General features: G+C 55.3%; 1 protein-coding gene across 1 annotated transcript; it reads right to left on the bottom strand.

The window, feature by feature from the left end:
* Window positions 1-849: 849 nt before the first annotated feature.
* On the bottom strand, window positions 850-14,341 carry LOC140848283 (transmembrane protein 108-like). Its single transcript, XM_073230494.1, is given in 5 exon segments — window positions 850-2,143; window positions 6,966-7,117; window positions 12,454-12,711; window positions 12,714-13,044; window positions 13,046-14,341. Coding segments are annotated over 5 exon segments (2,160 nt in total). The 3' UTR covers window positions 850-2,020.
* Window positions 14,342-14,817: the final 476 nt, after the last annotated feature.

Genomic DNA, 14,817 nt, shown 5'->3' with positions numbered 1-14,817 from the left:
CAGATTTCTCTGACCCAGAGATACTTACAACAAAGCCCCAGGCCCTGGGAGGGGGTGATGGAGAGGGGCTACACTTCAGGTGACACCGATGTCTCCAAAGATCTGAAGAGAGATGCCTCTTTTGCAGAGAAATCACAAACATGTCCTAAAGGATTTGTTTCATCAAAGGATAAATTGCCAATCCTACAAGGTCTTCGTGCTCAGAAAATTCAACGTATTGTTAAAATAGTTTAAAATACACAAGTGGACATTAGGCGGTATTGTTGCCTAAGAAAGACTTTAAAGTTAGTTTAAAATGAAAAAGAATATAAAATGTATCAGCAACTTAATCCTCCATCTAGTAAAATGAGTTTATTTATATATCCATGATAGCTGAATTCTGTAGATAAGGAATAAGTCGTACCTCCACACATATATATATATGTATCTTTGATTACATATATTATATATAAATCTTACAAACAAATTTCTTTCTATACACACACACACATTGATACATTAAATGCAACATTTGACAGAAATATTATGAGAGGTTTAAAAGGTCAGACAGCAGCACGCTGGAAAACAAGTATCAGGGCAACACTTGCTTCCTGGTGGGCTAAGAGTCTTTGAAGAGAGACGACCACCGAACTCATGTTAAAGAGGTTCAAATAACATTGAGAACACACAGTTTTGAAGGCCATCTTTTTTTTTTAAAGGAAATGTAGGGAGAAAGGAAAAAGTTATGATAAGGAGACCACAGCAACAATACGAACATGTGAATCAACATTCAAGTTCAATTCCCAATCTGACTATAAGAACATCTATATTCAAAATATGCTATCAAACTATTTTCTTTTAGGGAAAGGAAGTCTCAAAGCAGTCATCTCTGTCCCAGCCACTGTCTAGGGAAGCAGCCGTCTCTGGAGGTCTGACCTGCTGGTCGAGCTGGACACGGCATGGGCTGTGGAGGCCACCGGCAGACCCCCGGTGCAGGAGGTGGATGCCATCCACATTCGTCTGCTGGACCACAGCAGGGCTGCAGTGCCGAGGGAGGATGTAGTGATGTCTGCTTTGGCAATCCCAATGTTTTAAGATCGCAGGAGGTTTAGAAAGTGACAGCTCCAGACCTCGAGGCTTTGCACACAAACATGTTCCTCGTGGGCACCAGGAAATGGCGCTTTGAGGCAATGAAGCTGAATCCCAATGAACACTGGATCCTCGAAGAACAGCAGGCGTTCTAAAGCTGCATGGCTGGATCCAGACCTCAACTCCCTCCAGAGAAAGGCATGAGTGTTTAATGCAGACATGGGTGCTGGAGAGGATGTGCGTAACGGGGAGCCTTTTTCAACAGAGAAAGGCAGTCCTGTTGTGAGGACAGTGGGAGCCTCCTGCCATGTGGTGTCCCAGTAGGGGGACATGGCCTTGGGGCGCCTGATGTCCTCTGTGGGCTCCTGGGGGGCTGTGTGCGCCCCTCCTGCCCACCGTCCATAACTTGGGTGAAATTACATTCGGCAGCCAGGGGTGCCCTGGTGAGGCTGCGGCGCTCTCAGCCGCCCGGGAGATGAGATGCCCCCTTTTCCTGTGTTGTGCGAGAGTTGCCAGTCTCCAGGTGGCCGGGTCCCCTTCACTGGTGTGCACACACAGGGAGAGGAAATGGGACTCAGGAGGACCTGGAGCTTTAAGAAGCACCCAAATGGCTGCACCCTTGACCATTTTAACATCCACTTCACAGGGCAGTCTCTTCTCTCACCTGCCTGGGGCTGCTGGGACGCCTGAGTGCTCAAGGACAGATGTAAGGAGAAGCAATGAATGCAACTGCTTTGCTTAGAAATACTTTTATTTTATAAAGCCACGGTCATTCTGTAAAGTTTTTTTAAACCACACTTATAAAAAAGATGTTGACAATTCTTAGGGGAAAAAAAGCTGAAAATGTTTCTCATTAATTCAGGGTTACACAAAGAGTATATTTACAATATATATTTGTATATTTATAACTTAGAGACAAAGGTGGGGGACCACAGAGCAGGCGCTGCAGCAGTTAGATCTCTGGTACCTGATTGTTTCCCACAAACAGTGTTTCCTGGCAGAAGGGGTTGACAAGGACCATCCCGGTGTCTCTGTAGTCGCCATTGGCTGGGGAGCGGGACTCTGAGAGCTGGTCCTGGGGGAGAGAGGGGAGGTGGCATGAGCTGGGGGATTCACGAGGCGGCCATTCTTAAAGAAGCCACACACGGGAGCACTTATTGCCACCCAGGATTCCTGGGTGAATGTTCCGTCGCCCTCCCCGCCAGTGCTGAGGAGCAGAGCCCTCTGGGATCTTCTTCAGATTTCACAGCAGCTTCTGAAAAAGACTTCCTGCTTTCTGAGTCATTCCCGCCTTAGGTTGCCAGAGATGGTATTGTCCCCCTTGTGAAAGCCCAGGAGGGCTCACTGTCACACACGGCGTGTGGCTCACTGTACAAGCAGGCAGAACCTGGTCCGCTTGGGACCCAGACCCTCCTTCCTGCCTCTTTCTCACAGACCTCTGGGAAACCTGGCTGCTTGTCCTCCCCGAACACACCCTACCCTTGTGCACCTCTTCCCTCTCCGGCCACCCACCTGTCAGAGTTTTCAAGGGCTCATTTCTCCCCCTCCCAAATCCTCCCAGAGCTTGGTCAGCATTATTGCCCCATTTCTTATAGCACTAGATGTGCTGAAGTGAACGAATTAGACTCTCAAGTGATTGCACAATAGGTGGTAAGTGGAAAACTGGTCTATCTACAGCGCCCCAGGCATGGAAAAGCTTAGAAATAGGCAAATCACTGACCAGGTCATCTGAACACTTTGGCCTCAGCTATCAAGGCCTGGAAGCATTTGTGAGCCATTAAATGGTTGCACTCAGACTCAGGCCCAGGTATCAACTTGGGGGAAAAGAAAGTCAGCTTGTTCTACTCCGGAACAACTGCAGTCCAGAACCTGCTGGCTGTTCCAGGGCAAAGAGTCAGCAGTCGGCCTGGCAACCCTGGCTTAATTCAGACTTGTTCAGACATGTTCACTTTAAGAAGCCACAGTGAATTTTCTGAAGTTTATTTCTAAGTAAAACATATAATATTTGAGAGTACATATTGCTATACAGATAATGAGAGAATGGAAGAAAGGCAGTTTGTTGGTAAAATGTATTTTTAGAAGACAAAAATTTCCTTCAGGGTCTGGAATTGTTTGATGGCCACCCAAGGAGTGGACGTGGGGCCAGTCCCCTGAGCCAGGAGAATCGGGGGGTGTCAGCGAGGAACAGAAGCGCCCCTTCTCCCCGGGGCTCCGGGTCGGGCTGTGGAGGGCAGTTTTGGAGATCTGGCTGGTCTATGGGAATTTTCACAAAGCAAGTGTTCACCAGAGGTGAGCCCCACGGGGACTTCTCACTGCGTAAAAAAGAGCAAGTTATTTGGGGAATAACTAAGGGGAGAAAGAAGAAGAAAAGGGGGAAGAGAGCAGGAAGAGCACAAACAGAAAAGTTCCTAAGCCCCTTTTGGGCACCGTTTTGCCCATACAGCCCGGATTTGTATTTTGCTGCTTTTAACAACCCAAAGGGGAGCAGGCCATGGGGGGAGCTCCACTGGGAGCCCCCAGAGTTGGCCACTGCAGGGCAGGTGGTGAGCGCAGCCTGGGGACCTGCATGGGACAGAATGTGCCCTGTGACCCTCACTGGGTGGCATGCAGTGCGTGCCTGGGCCAGGGGGTGGGAGCAGATTACAACATTACTCTGAATAAAGCAGGGTGAGGGGAGCAGGCCTGCTGGGAGGGATGCTGATAAACGGCACCCTGAGGCCAACTGAGCTCTGGGTTGCTGGTTGCACTGCAGCCCCCTGGTCCTGGGAGCACGGCTGCTTGGGGCTGCCCCTTTCTGCAGCCTCCGGCCTCTGTCCCGCGGTGGGCCTGGTGCTCTGGGCGGCAGCGATTCCTGGGATGCTCTACAAGCAGGGACCTTTCTATAGTGTGCTCACAAGCACTGTCCTTTGGCTTTGATTTACCAGTTTGCAAAGAGAATATCAGAAATTTAGAATTTGGGGATTGGCCACCCACACTCAAAGTGGGGCCAGTCCCTTTGCCAAGTTACCATGTTCTCACTCACGGTAACAGTTCTCAGGGACACTTACTGAGAAAATGTGCCTGGACTGTGCTAAAGTCAACACCTTTATGAAGCTTGTCCCTCTGTTTGTCCTTCAGTTAAAATTTTTTATTGCATAGCCATGCATGTTGGCTTTGGGTTGGGTGATGGGTAAATTGAGAACGAAACTTGTGGTTCCTTCATGTGATACATATTTACGAGTACCCGCCATGCGCTGGGCACTGTTCTAGGCACTGGGGTAGAGCAGAGAGCAGAACAAACATGGCTCCTGCCCTCAGGCAGCTTATGACCTAGCAGGGGACAGGACAATAGGGAGAGGACAGTGAAATGCCAGGGGCTGAGATGTGCTCTGAAGAAAAACAAAGCAGTGAAGGGGATAGAGACCCATGGGGGTGGGGGTGAGCTTTAATGTGTATGGAGCAGTCAGGGAAGGCCTCCTTGAAGAGGTGTCTTTGGAATAGAGACCTGGAGGAAGTAAGGAATGGAGGCAGCCAGGAGAAGAGCATCCCAGATAAGCACAAAGGCAAAGCGCTAAGCTGTAGATGAGCTCCCTATGTCGGAGGAAGAACAAAAGGCCAGTATGTCTGGAGTGCGTGATCCACGTGTGGCAGCAGGTTGGGGAGGTGGGCAGGGCCTGCCCTGGAAAGCACGGTAGAAGGAATCTGGATTTCGTTCGAAGTGTGAAGAGGAGCCCTTGGAAGGTCGGGGCCACAGCTGACATGAGATCCTGCCCGCAAAGGTCGTCTGGCTGTGTGGGGGACAGACTGCGGGCGGGAAGGCGGCTGTGGGGAGTCCTGTTTCAGAAGCTCCTGTAGCAGTCTGTGATGTGAGGGACGACAGCGGCTTGGACAGGGGAGGCCACAGTGCAGGGGGCAAGGGGTGCTTGTCTGCAGGCAGAGCACGTGGGATCTGCTGGCAGACGGGGTGTGGGGTGTGGGGTGTGAGCGGGGAGGAGGTACCGGCAGCGCCATCCGCATGAGAGATGCCAGGCGAGCTTGTGGTGTGGGCAGGGAGGGTGAGGCCAAGAGTTGGGCCTTGGGTTGAACGTAGGATGCCCCTCAGGCAGGCCGGTAGTGGCTCGGTCTGAGCCTGGAGCCCTGGAATGATGCCAAGGCCAGAGACAGAGGCTGGCAGTCACCCTGCAGAGCCGGTATTTAGAGTCAAGGAAGGAAGCAGCAGGAGACAGAAACAGTGGGGGATCTGGCCTGGGCGCTCCAGGGAATAAATGTCAGGAGAAGGACAGGGACCCCGTGATGGGGGCTGAGGGGTGGCTGTGGGAGGTGGGGGAGAAGAGATCAGGGAGGGGCCCCGGGAGTCCGCGAGGACCACTGAGGAGGAGATGAAGGGCACTGGCCCGTGGTCTGGCCCCCGGGCAGGATGAGTGCTCAGAATTTGCCCCTGGCCTTGGCAACATGGCAGCAATTGTGATTCTAGAGGCAGGGGCGGTAAACGAGGATCAGAGCAGCCGCTGCGTGACTACAGCTCTGATAGGTGCCTGGTGGAAACGCATTAGGAGCCGAGGCCATGAGACAGGAGGGTGACCCCGGCCTGGCAGGCCAGGGAAGGGCCCCCTGGGGGGGAGTGATGGCCAGATGGGGCCTGAATGCCGGGCAGGAGGCACCAAACTGAAGCCCGGCTAGGGAGGCACAGAGACATCCCAGGAGATGGGTGGCCAGCACTCAGCCTGCAGTGGGACATAACTGGGTGCCGCACAGGAAGGAAAGGGAATCCAGTGTGGCTGGAGCTCAGCAAACGGAAGCACACAAGCGCTGCTTGGTGAGGTAAGGCTGGGGAGCTGGCTGGTGCCAGGCCCACCTCGCAGGCCTGGAAAAGGCTTGAACTCTAACCTAAGAGCAATGGGGAGCTGCTGAAGGGTTTTGAGCATGGGAGTGCTGTGATCTCACCCGTGTGTATAAAAGCTCAGCCCGGCCGCTGTGGGGGGATCTGCAGGGGCTGAGGGGCTCTGCCTCCCAGGCTCACACATCTCAGCTCCTCTAAGCCACCCTCCCTTCCCTTCCAACTGTTCACTGACCACGCATAGACAGGCCCTCAACACAACCTTTCTAAATCTAGGTCACACAAAGCTCACAATTTTCAACAAATTTTCATTAACCAAGACGAACACACAAACTCCATTCAACCCCATTCCAGGCCATCTGAATCTGTCTACCTTTCCTGCTGTACCCAGGCCTCTGCCCCACCTTTTACGTGAGAATGCAGAGGGCACGACTCTGCAGTCAGAGACACCTGGGTTCAAGGCCCAGCTCTCTCCCTGGCCTGCCAGGGGTTTTGGGCAAACACTTCCTGATCCATTATATTCTCTTCTCCCACGATGCGCCACGTCCAGCACACCCCCCAGCCTTTACACAGGTGGTTCTTTCCTTGGCTGGAATGTGTGCTGACATCTGCTTAGGGCCCAGTACCCCCACTGTGAAGGCTGTACTCAGCTAGGTCCCCACAGCAATGTGTAACTCTGCCTTGTATCTCCCCTGGTTTGTTTTTGAATCAGGCTCCCCCAGTTTTTGAATGATGTTTAGAGTTTGTAGATCTTGGAATCTAGGCCCCTTGGGAGAAGCTCTCACTTTCACAGTCCCCAGAGAGCATGCCCCATAACTGAACCTGTTCCCAGAAACCAAAGTCCCAAGAACAGCGCTTCCCAGACTCTCGCCTATGCGGAAAGCACTGGGAATTCTTGCTTACATGCAGCCCCTGACCCAGGAGGGCTGGGGTGGGCCGGCCTTCCTCAGGCCCTGTTGCTGGGTGTGGGCTGCACACTGAGGGGCCTGGAGCCTCAGAAATGAGCAGATGCTCCTCGCTCTCTATAGAAGCGGCGCTTCCCCCACACTTCCAGGGGCGCCCTTTGCTTTGGGTCCTTTACCTCAGAGGATTCAAGGGACTGCATTTCCCTGGGCAACTCCACAGCATGCTTGCTGAAGTAGTCCATGGTGATAGCGTTGTTCCAGTAGCTCAGGCTGTTCTCCGGGTTGGCCGTCTTCTTCCTCCTCAGGCAGCACACTGTCAGCAAGACGGCTGTGGGGAGAGTCCAGTCAGGGGGCGGGAGGGCAAGCACGTGGTCAGCACTGCCAAGTTACACTTGCCAGTGTCCGGGGGGCTGTGATGGCCACACACTCGGACACTCACCCCTTCATTAATCTGCTCGTTTGTCCGTTCAACGAGTATGTATATATGTGCAATGCCTTCTCTGTGCCAGGTGCTGGGGAGGTGGGGAGGGAGAAAAGACGGGGCTGCCCTGTTTTCATAGTGTGCAGGAATGGTGCAGGGGGGCTCAGACTAAATGTAAGTAATAAAAAAAGTGAATGAACAAGGTTAATCCAGGTAGCCATACCTTTATATTCCAAAGAAAATAAAACAGGCAAGTGAGAGAGACAAGGGAGGGGAGCTGGAGGGGAGGCTGCTTGGAGTCATCATGAGAGGCTTCCCCGAGGATGTGGGCTTAGAGCTGAGAACAGACTATGTGGAAGGAGCTGGCCGTGTGCAGAGGGGGGCAGGGCACTCCAGGCCGACAGAACAGCGCGTGCACAGGCCCTCAGGTGGGGACAAGCTTGCTGTGTGTGAGCCAAGAGCAGCACGGCTGCAGTGGAGCACAGGGAGCACGGCTGGAGATGAGGCCAGAGCGATGCGCAGAGGAGGGATCGTTCTCTGAGCTGCACTGCAGTCCAAGACTTTTCCTTCCCAGTCATCCTTCCTGCCCAGCACCCTCCCCCGGGGTCAGGCCTGCACTGCAGCCTGAGGCTCCCCTGCAGACTCCCTTCCTTTACACTTCATGGGTGTTTGGCCATCAGTCAATCTCTTGCAGGCCTGATCCCATCTTGGGACCTGCCTCTCGAAGGCCCCACACTACCACAGGGGACACCAGTCCTATTTGCACAGGTCAGGAACCACTGAGCCGACGGCGAGGGGCTTGTTCATGCCCCACGACAGTGAGCGGGAGGGCGGGGCTGCTGTCCCGTGTGCCGGATTCCAGAACACACGCCATCTGCCACAGGCGTCCCCTCCAGAGGCTCACGCAGGTTGCAAGTCAGGGAAGGTAGGGAGCACGGGAGCCTCAGGTGGGACTGGGCCTGAAGGAGCTCACGGAGGTGCTGGCCGGGGGCCACCGTGAAGAGCTATGAGGGATGCAAGTGTGGGTCCAGCTGGGTGCCATCCCTGGGCACCCTGCCCTGAGGCTGTGCCCCCATCTCCCCCTCCAGGTGTTCATAAGTCCCAAGGAGACAAGCCTTGTGCTCACACTTCCTCCTCGTCCCAGCTTCCCTCTACTCTTTTCACTGGAAAGAGTAATTCTGACCCAGGTTTTCTTATATGATAACTATGAAGTCATTTGGGCCTGTGAGTAAGAGTCACATACATACATTCAGATTTGACTAACATTCACAAAACAACTAAAATAGCCTAGAACCGTGTGGGCTCAAGGGTGTGTTAGCTTTCTGAATGCTGGGCTGAATGGCATGCACTCAACGTCTGGAGGGAAGACAGATCGCTCTGGGGTACGAGTGCGCCCTCACACACCCAGGGCCAGGGAGAGGTGCTGCTCTGCTTGGGGCAGGCTCAGTGTGGGCTGCTGACGAACAATACCCGCTGCTGCCTTTGTTTCTGTTTCTCACCTTCCACTGGTCCCCGTCTTTTTCAGACAGGCTGGCTGAGGACTCCCAAGAATGGATGTGGCACGTGCAGGGTAGACCAGGGAGCCTCGTGGAGCCTGACCTCCTGACGAAAACCCAGGGCGCTGACAGTGGTGAGCGAGGACCAATTCAATGCCAGGTCCCAGCAGCAGGAGGCGGTGGGCTCCGTGTGTCCTGAGGGTGGCAGCAGAGGGCTCAGGAGCCACATGGCTCCCCTGCCCCAGCTGAACATGGCCTGGCTCCAATCAATTTTGGTTCTCAGCACATCTGAAACTGCTCTCTGGCAGGGCTTGGGAGACAAAGCGTTTCCTAGTCCTGGCACACAGACATGCTTCGGGCCGCTCGGTAGGGCTTGGTGCCTGGAAGGGCAGGGGAACTGATGATACCCCTTCTTGGGCGGGCCTGAGCATTGCTGTGATCACCCCCTGCTTGCCCCAGAAGCAGGGGACTTACCACCTGCTCAGCACCTCTGGCCACCTGAAGTCTGGCCAGAGAAAAGCACAGCCAGGGCTGGGCTGAAAAGCCAGACATGAGGAAATGTATGCATGCACTTTGCTACCAACCTAGACCGCCCTAACATATCAGGCAAACTGGCAAAGGAGGAGACCCTTGCTTGAGAGCTGCCGAGTGAGCTGTAGGGTATGTGCAGGTGTCTGGAATGTTGGAAGCAAGGGCCCTTTAGGCCTGGAAGGGGTCTGCTCGCCTGATGAGGAGATGGGGTTGGGCTAGGAAGACAGCCTTTTGATTTGCTCACCTGTGCTTTGAAAGGGCACAGCGTCCTGAAGCTGGACGAGTATTCTTTTATCTTAAAGTCTTTCCCATGAGGGCCTTCCCAGGGTTAATGATGGTCCCACAGGAGTCAGGGCCATGACTAAGGTCAAGAAACTGCACATGGAAGTGGCAAGGGAGGAGACAGGAAGACTGGTGAGTGAAAGCTGAGGGGAGCCTCCCGCGTGGATGGTGGGAAGGCAAGATAGATACCAAAGGAGGTGTGGTGTCTGCAGCTCCACAGGGCTACAAGATTCCACTTTGAACAAAGGTTCGTTTATTGCTTTACAGAGTAATGTGCTCTACCTCGGCGCCCGAAGGCTCCTCCCAGCATGCCCGAAGCATTCTCCAGGTGCAGTTCCAAGCTGTGTCCTCGTCTCTGTCTAGGCTCACACTATTAGGCATGGTTTACGCAGCCCATGGGTATTCTGGCTTTGCAGTAGGATCTGATCTCATTTCAAAGTCATACCTGGCAAAAAGGCTGGAGAGGTCTTTTCAGAATTGCAAAACCCAGGCGGATGTGGCCTGTGGGGGCAAAGGCTAGATGTCTCTGCTGCCCAGCTCAGGGAAAGGGGGCGTCCCTGGCAGGAAGAGGGCTCTGGAGCTGGAGAGGGAGCCACATCACACACCTCAGTTCCCTGGTGCTTGGCATGGTGCCTGGCCACAAAGGGCACAAGCAAAATACTGTGTTGAGTCGGACAAAGAGCCACCAGACCCGGGCTGACGTGTGCGATCAGGACTCTGGTGTGACTACTTCACCTGGCGGCTTACTCCCCACCTGTAAGGTGCGTTCCTTGTGCACTGCGTTTGCTTGTTTGTATTTTTATTGTATTTTTCTGGCCAGTCTGATTTAAGGATGGAATGATTAAAAAAAAAAAGGGAACTCACTTTGTAAACTAGAGCCTCTAGACACACGTCAAGACTGGAAAATTAGAAAGCTGTCTGTAATGCGGTTGCTTCTCAAATAGGATCGTTATTAATAATTTACTGACTAATACTGCTACATTTTCTTATCATTCTCCTGTTTTAGAAGTGGGCAGTTTTAAGAATACATGTGTATTTCTATAAGAGTCAATAAAGCCACTTACTGAAAGAATGAAATTATGCAACCTGCAAACACTTCCACTTTTCTTGCATTGGGTCCGAGAGCAGAGGCAGGCTCCCCACTTCTGACATGGGAAGTTTGCTTATCAACTAGAAGGAGAAAACTGGGAGAGGTGGCTCCTGGACAGAATCCAGAATCTAGACTTAGAAAGATCTTGCTGGAGTACGACGCCAAGCAGAAATTGTGTTCCTGTTAAAGCATACTCCTCCTACGCGATCTCGTTCAAATGACCCAGGGCCTGAGGAAAGCCCGGGAGACCTGGCTTAAAAGCCTTCTCTGTGGAAAGCTTCTGGAGCTCATTGCTTTTGACATCAGGGTGAGCCCGTGGTGGGACACGACAGCCAGTATAACCAACAGAGCTGACGCCAGCGTGGGCTGCACGCATGTGACCACAGCGTCCAGAACAAAGGAACCACCACCCGCTCTCCTCTGCCCTGGCTGGGCATGCGCAATGCTCTGCTCCCTTCTGGGGAAGCTGGGGTGACATGAAGGCCACCCAGAGGGGCAGGCGCAGTGTGGGGCAGGGCCAGTGAAGTGTGGCCCTTTGAAGAGACTTGAAGGAACAGTGGGTAGCTTGGAAAGAGAAGATCACCCTTGAGAGCTGTTCCACACGTTTCTGGGGTTGGTAGATGGACTGTCTCTGTGTGGTGCCAGAGGGCGTGACTTAGGACCATAGAGGACATGACAAGGAGGAAAATTTCAGGTCCCCAAGGGAACTGGGTGACAACGTCTTATGGGGGGCCAAGGGAGAATGGGCTGTCCAGTGATGGAGGGGTGCAGGAGGGTCTCACCCCTGGCGGGGCTCCGGGGGGTGCCAGATGCTAACTCCATTTGGTGGGGTGGGCTGACACTAGGAAGGAGCCCCTTGAGGTTATCAGAGAAACTCTAAGGATCTAGGATCAAGTATGTGGGGAGAACGTAAAGGAAGCCCTAAGGTTCTGAGCGACCACAGCAGATTCTTTATGGAGATGTCAGGGAGGAGGCCTCCTGACTCCTCATTAAAGGAGTGACAGGCAGCAGCTGGGGGTGGTGGCCTAGGGACAGCTCTTCTCCACCAGCACCCGTGGAAGCCACACGGGACGGCGGGCCTGCACCGCCTGCAGCTCACACACCTATGGGCAGATAAAACCCGGTGGGGGGGGGGGGTCGGGACAGAACAGCTGAATCCACACGTGACTCTTAAGCTCAATTTAGCTACAAGAACGGCTTTTGCCAAGGCTGACAGAACTTCTGGCAAAACCTTTGTCTCCTCCTCGTTCTTTGGGAGAAGAGAGAGAGAAGGAGAGGAAAGACAGTGAGGAAGATGGGTGTGGAGGCAGAGAGGCATGTGAGGGGCTCTGTTACTGGGAGGCTGGAAATTTGGAAGAGCCGCCTTTCACTGGTGGTGTCTTGGTGCCATGTCACTGCAGGCTTTAGATGGCTGCCCTGGTGGGGGAGGGTGGCAGGAAGGTGTCATGATAGGAGTTCTGGGTCAGAAGACAGGGATGTGGGCACTCATCCTGGCCTGGCCTCTTCCTGTCTCTGGGGTCCCGGGTGAGCCATGTCACCTCTCCAGCTTGGTGTTCCCTTCTGCACAATACAGAGTTGTCCTACCTGCAGGGCCCCCTAGCTCCGGGGAGCTGTGTCTGTCTGGTTGAGGGCATCTGAGCCATGGACGGCACAGCCAAGGCCTAGGGGTAGGGCTAAGCCCTGCTTCTGAATTGCCACTTCGTTGCCTGGGATTCTGGGAAGATGTGCAGCCCGGTGGGTGAGAAATGCCCAACTCCAGGACAAAGGAATTCTGGAGAGGGACACGCTGATGTGGGAGAAGGAGAGAAAGAGGGAGGGAGGTATGGGGAGGGTGAGACACTTACAGCAGGAGGAGATGGGCGCACTGATGGCCAGGACCACCCAGGCGATGTCCATCGTGCTCAGGCAGATGGTGGCCCTGTGCTGCGGCTTGTCCCCTTCGGCCACATGGGAGATGTTCCCTGCTGTCCCAGGCTTCCAGGTGCCAGCAGGGACCAGGCGGTTGAGGAAGTTTCCTGTGGCTGTGGACACCACTGTGGAGAGGGGACTGGATACCCTGTTGGTCATGGTGGGGGTGGCCATAGCCTCCCCCTTGGCTGGTTAACAGTGCTTTCTGAGACCCCAGGGGGAAGGGCTGGGGTATGTGGGGTTGAGGAAGTTCCCTGAGGAAGCCCCTCGGAAGGGGCTGAAACACTGGCACCAAAGGCAGCCAGGGGGGGCCCTGTGGCGCCTGGAAAGACCCCAGAGCTGGCAGATGGAGGTCTGCTGGTGTCAAGAGTGACATTAAGCCAGGAGTCACTGTGGCTGGGGCCATCTTGCAGGTCACCGCGGGGGTGCTGAGAAGGCACTGGGGCAGGTTGTGGGTTGGCAGGGGCACCTGAGGCTGCTGTGGCATCCAGCTCCCCTTGTTGGCTGGCGAAGGGGGGTCCGTCCGTCCCCCTGGTCTGCTCCGCTAAGGCCTGGCGTGTCCTCTGTGGGCACCAGGGTGGTGGAGGGAGGTGCCCACGAGGTCCTGCTGGGTGCCGTGGCTGCAGCCACTGTCTGGGGCTCTGGCGAGGAGGTGTAATCCCAGAGTGGATTCCTAGGGGTGAGGGTGGAGGGGTCGGGCTCCACGGACCCTGTGAAGTTGCCTTTGTAGATCTGAAAGATTTTCCCCACGGGCCGTTTCTGCCCCAGTTGTGTGGAGCTCTGATTTCGCCCCCGCTGGCCTTCCTTCCTCCCAGAGTGGCCACTGGGTACAGGCAGGACAGAGCGAGATGGTCCGCTGGCCCCCTTTCGGGAAGAGCCGGGGGGCCGAGGCGGCCTGCGTGTGGTAGCCCGGGTGGGCGTTGTGGTGGTGCGGCTCGTGGCTCCTGCGGGCTTTGTCACCAGGACAGGGGGCACAGCCTCCCCTGGGGGACGGCTCTCTGAGCGGGAGGATGTGGGTGCCAAGGAGGCAGGAAGTGGCCCTGTGGTAAGGGGGCCTTCAGAACGGGGGGCGGCTGCTGTCGCCAGGATAGCGGAGACGCTGTGTGTGGGAGGGCGTCCGTCTGGCTGCGGGGTTACTGCCGTGGGGGCCGCTGCCCGGGAGGCGGATCCATTGGGCTGGGAGCTCCGTGTCCCTGCCGAGGTGGGGCCGGCCGCCGCGGATGAGTGTCTGGAAGAGCCGAGAGGTGCTGTCGCCATGGTGCCCGGGGTGGTGCCTGAGGGGAGGACCTGAGGAGGTTTTCTGGGAGATGATTCCGGGGCGGCAAATACCAGAGCTTCGGTCAGTGCCAAGGTCAGGAGGAAGCCTGAGAGGGAGACAGAGAGGAGCGCTGAAATGCCTGAGGCGCGGCACAGAGCCGGGATGTCCCTTGCCTTGAAACTGCAAAGCTCCGGGGACTCAAAGGACACGACAGGGGCATCCCTGAGGCCCACACGGCCTCCTCGGCCCTCACCAGACTCAGGGTCTGGGGGTCCCACCTGGCGCTGCTGGGGAGAGACCCTCGCCCCGGGGCAGCCAGAGCCAGCTAAGCCGGCCAGGCCCACCCTCTCCCAAGGGGTCGGGAATCCCAGCAGTGCCTGCCCAAGGGCAGCTCCCCGGAACAGGCTGGGGCTGGGCCTGGGAGGAAAGCTTGCAGCCCCTGGGCGCCTGCTGTCCCCCTGCAGCCAGGGGGTGCTCAAGGCCAGCTGGATCTCAGGGAAGCTGGCAGCTCTGTGTGAACCCCCCTGAGCCAAATGAGACAGGCTTAGGTGGGCAGAGCTGACCATCTCCCAGGCCCTTCTGCATCTTCCACTTACGAACTAGACACAGGTACAAACGGACAGCCTCTGTCCATTCAGGCCCACTCACCAAATGATTAAGGAGGGTCTACCCTCTCCCCAACCCTGGAGAACACAAACACTCCCAGGGCAGCCTCGGGCCTGGGTGAGCTGGCACAGACCCACAACAATATTAAAACAAGGCAGAGATGTCCCAGTGCTACTGGAGAGGGACAGGCAGCAGGGGACAGGGCTCCAGAGGGGGACCAGACCAGTGCCCAGAGGCACTTAGCACAGAGCCTGGAAGAGAAGATGGGCTCCACAATGCCAGCTGGCTTCATGACGGTTGTCAGTGGGGACTGCTTTTCCCATGGTGCCCACGGGTCTGAACTTTGTGGAAAATCACTGGGGAGGCCCCAGCCTTTTGAGGAGGAGTAGCCCTTTAATGCATGAGAAGAAAGGCACGGATTTTGCATGACGGTCAG

This window comes from Manis javanica, chromosome 3 (assembly GCF_040802235.1).
Source record: "Manis javanica isolate MJ-LG chromosome 3, MJ_LKY, whole genome shotgun sequence".
Taxonomy (NCBI): Eukaryota; Metazoa; Chordata; class Mammalia; order Pholidota; family Manidae; genus Manis; species Manis javanica.
Note: the sequence above shows the minus strand (reverse complement) of the source record. Positions and strands in the feature narration are given on the sequence as shown.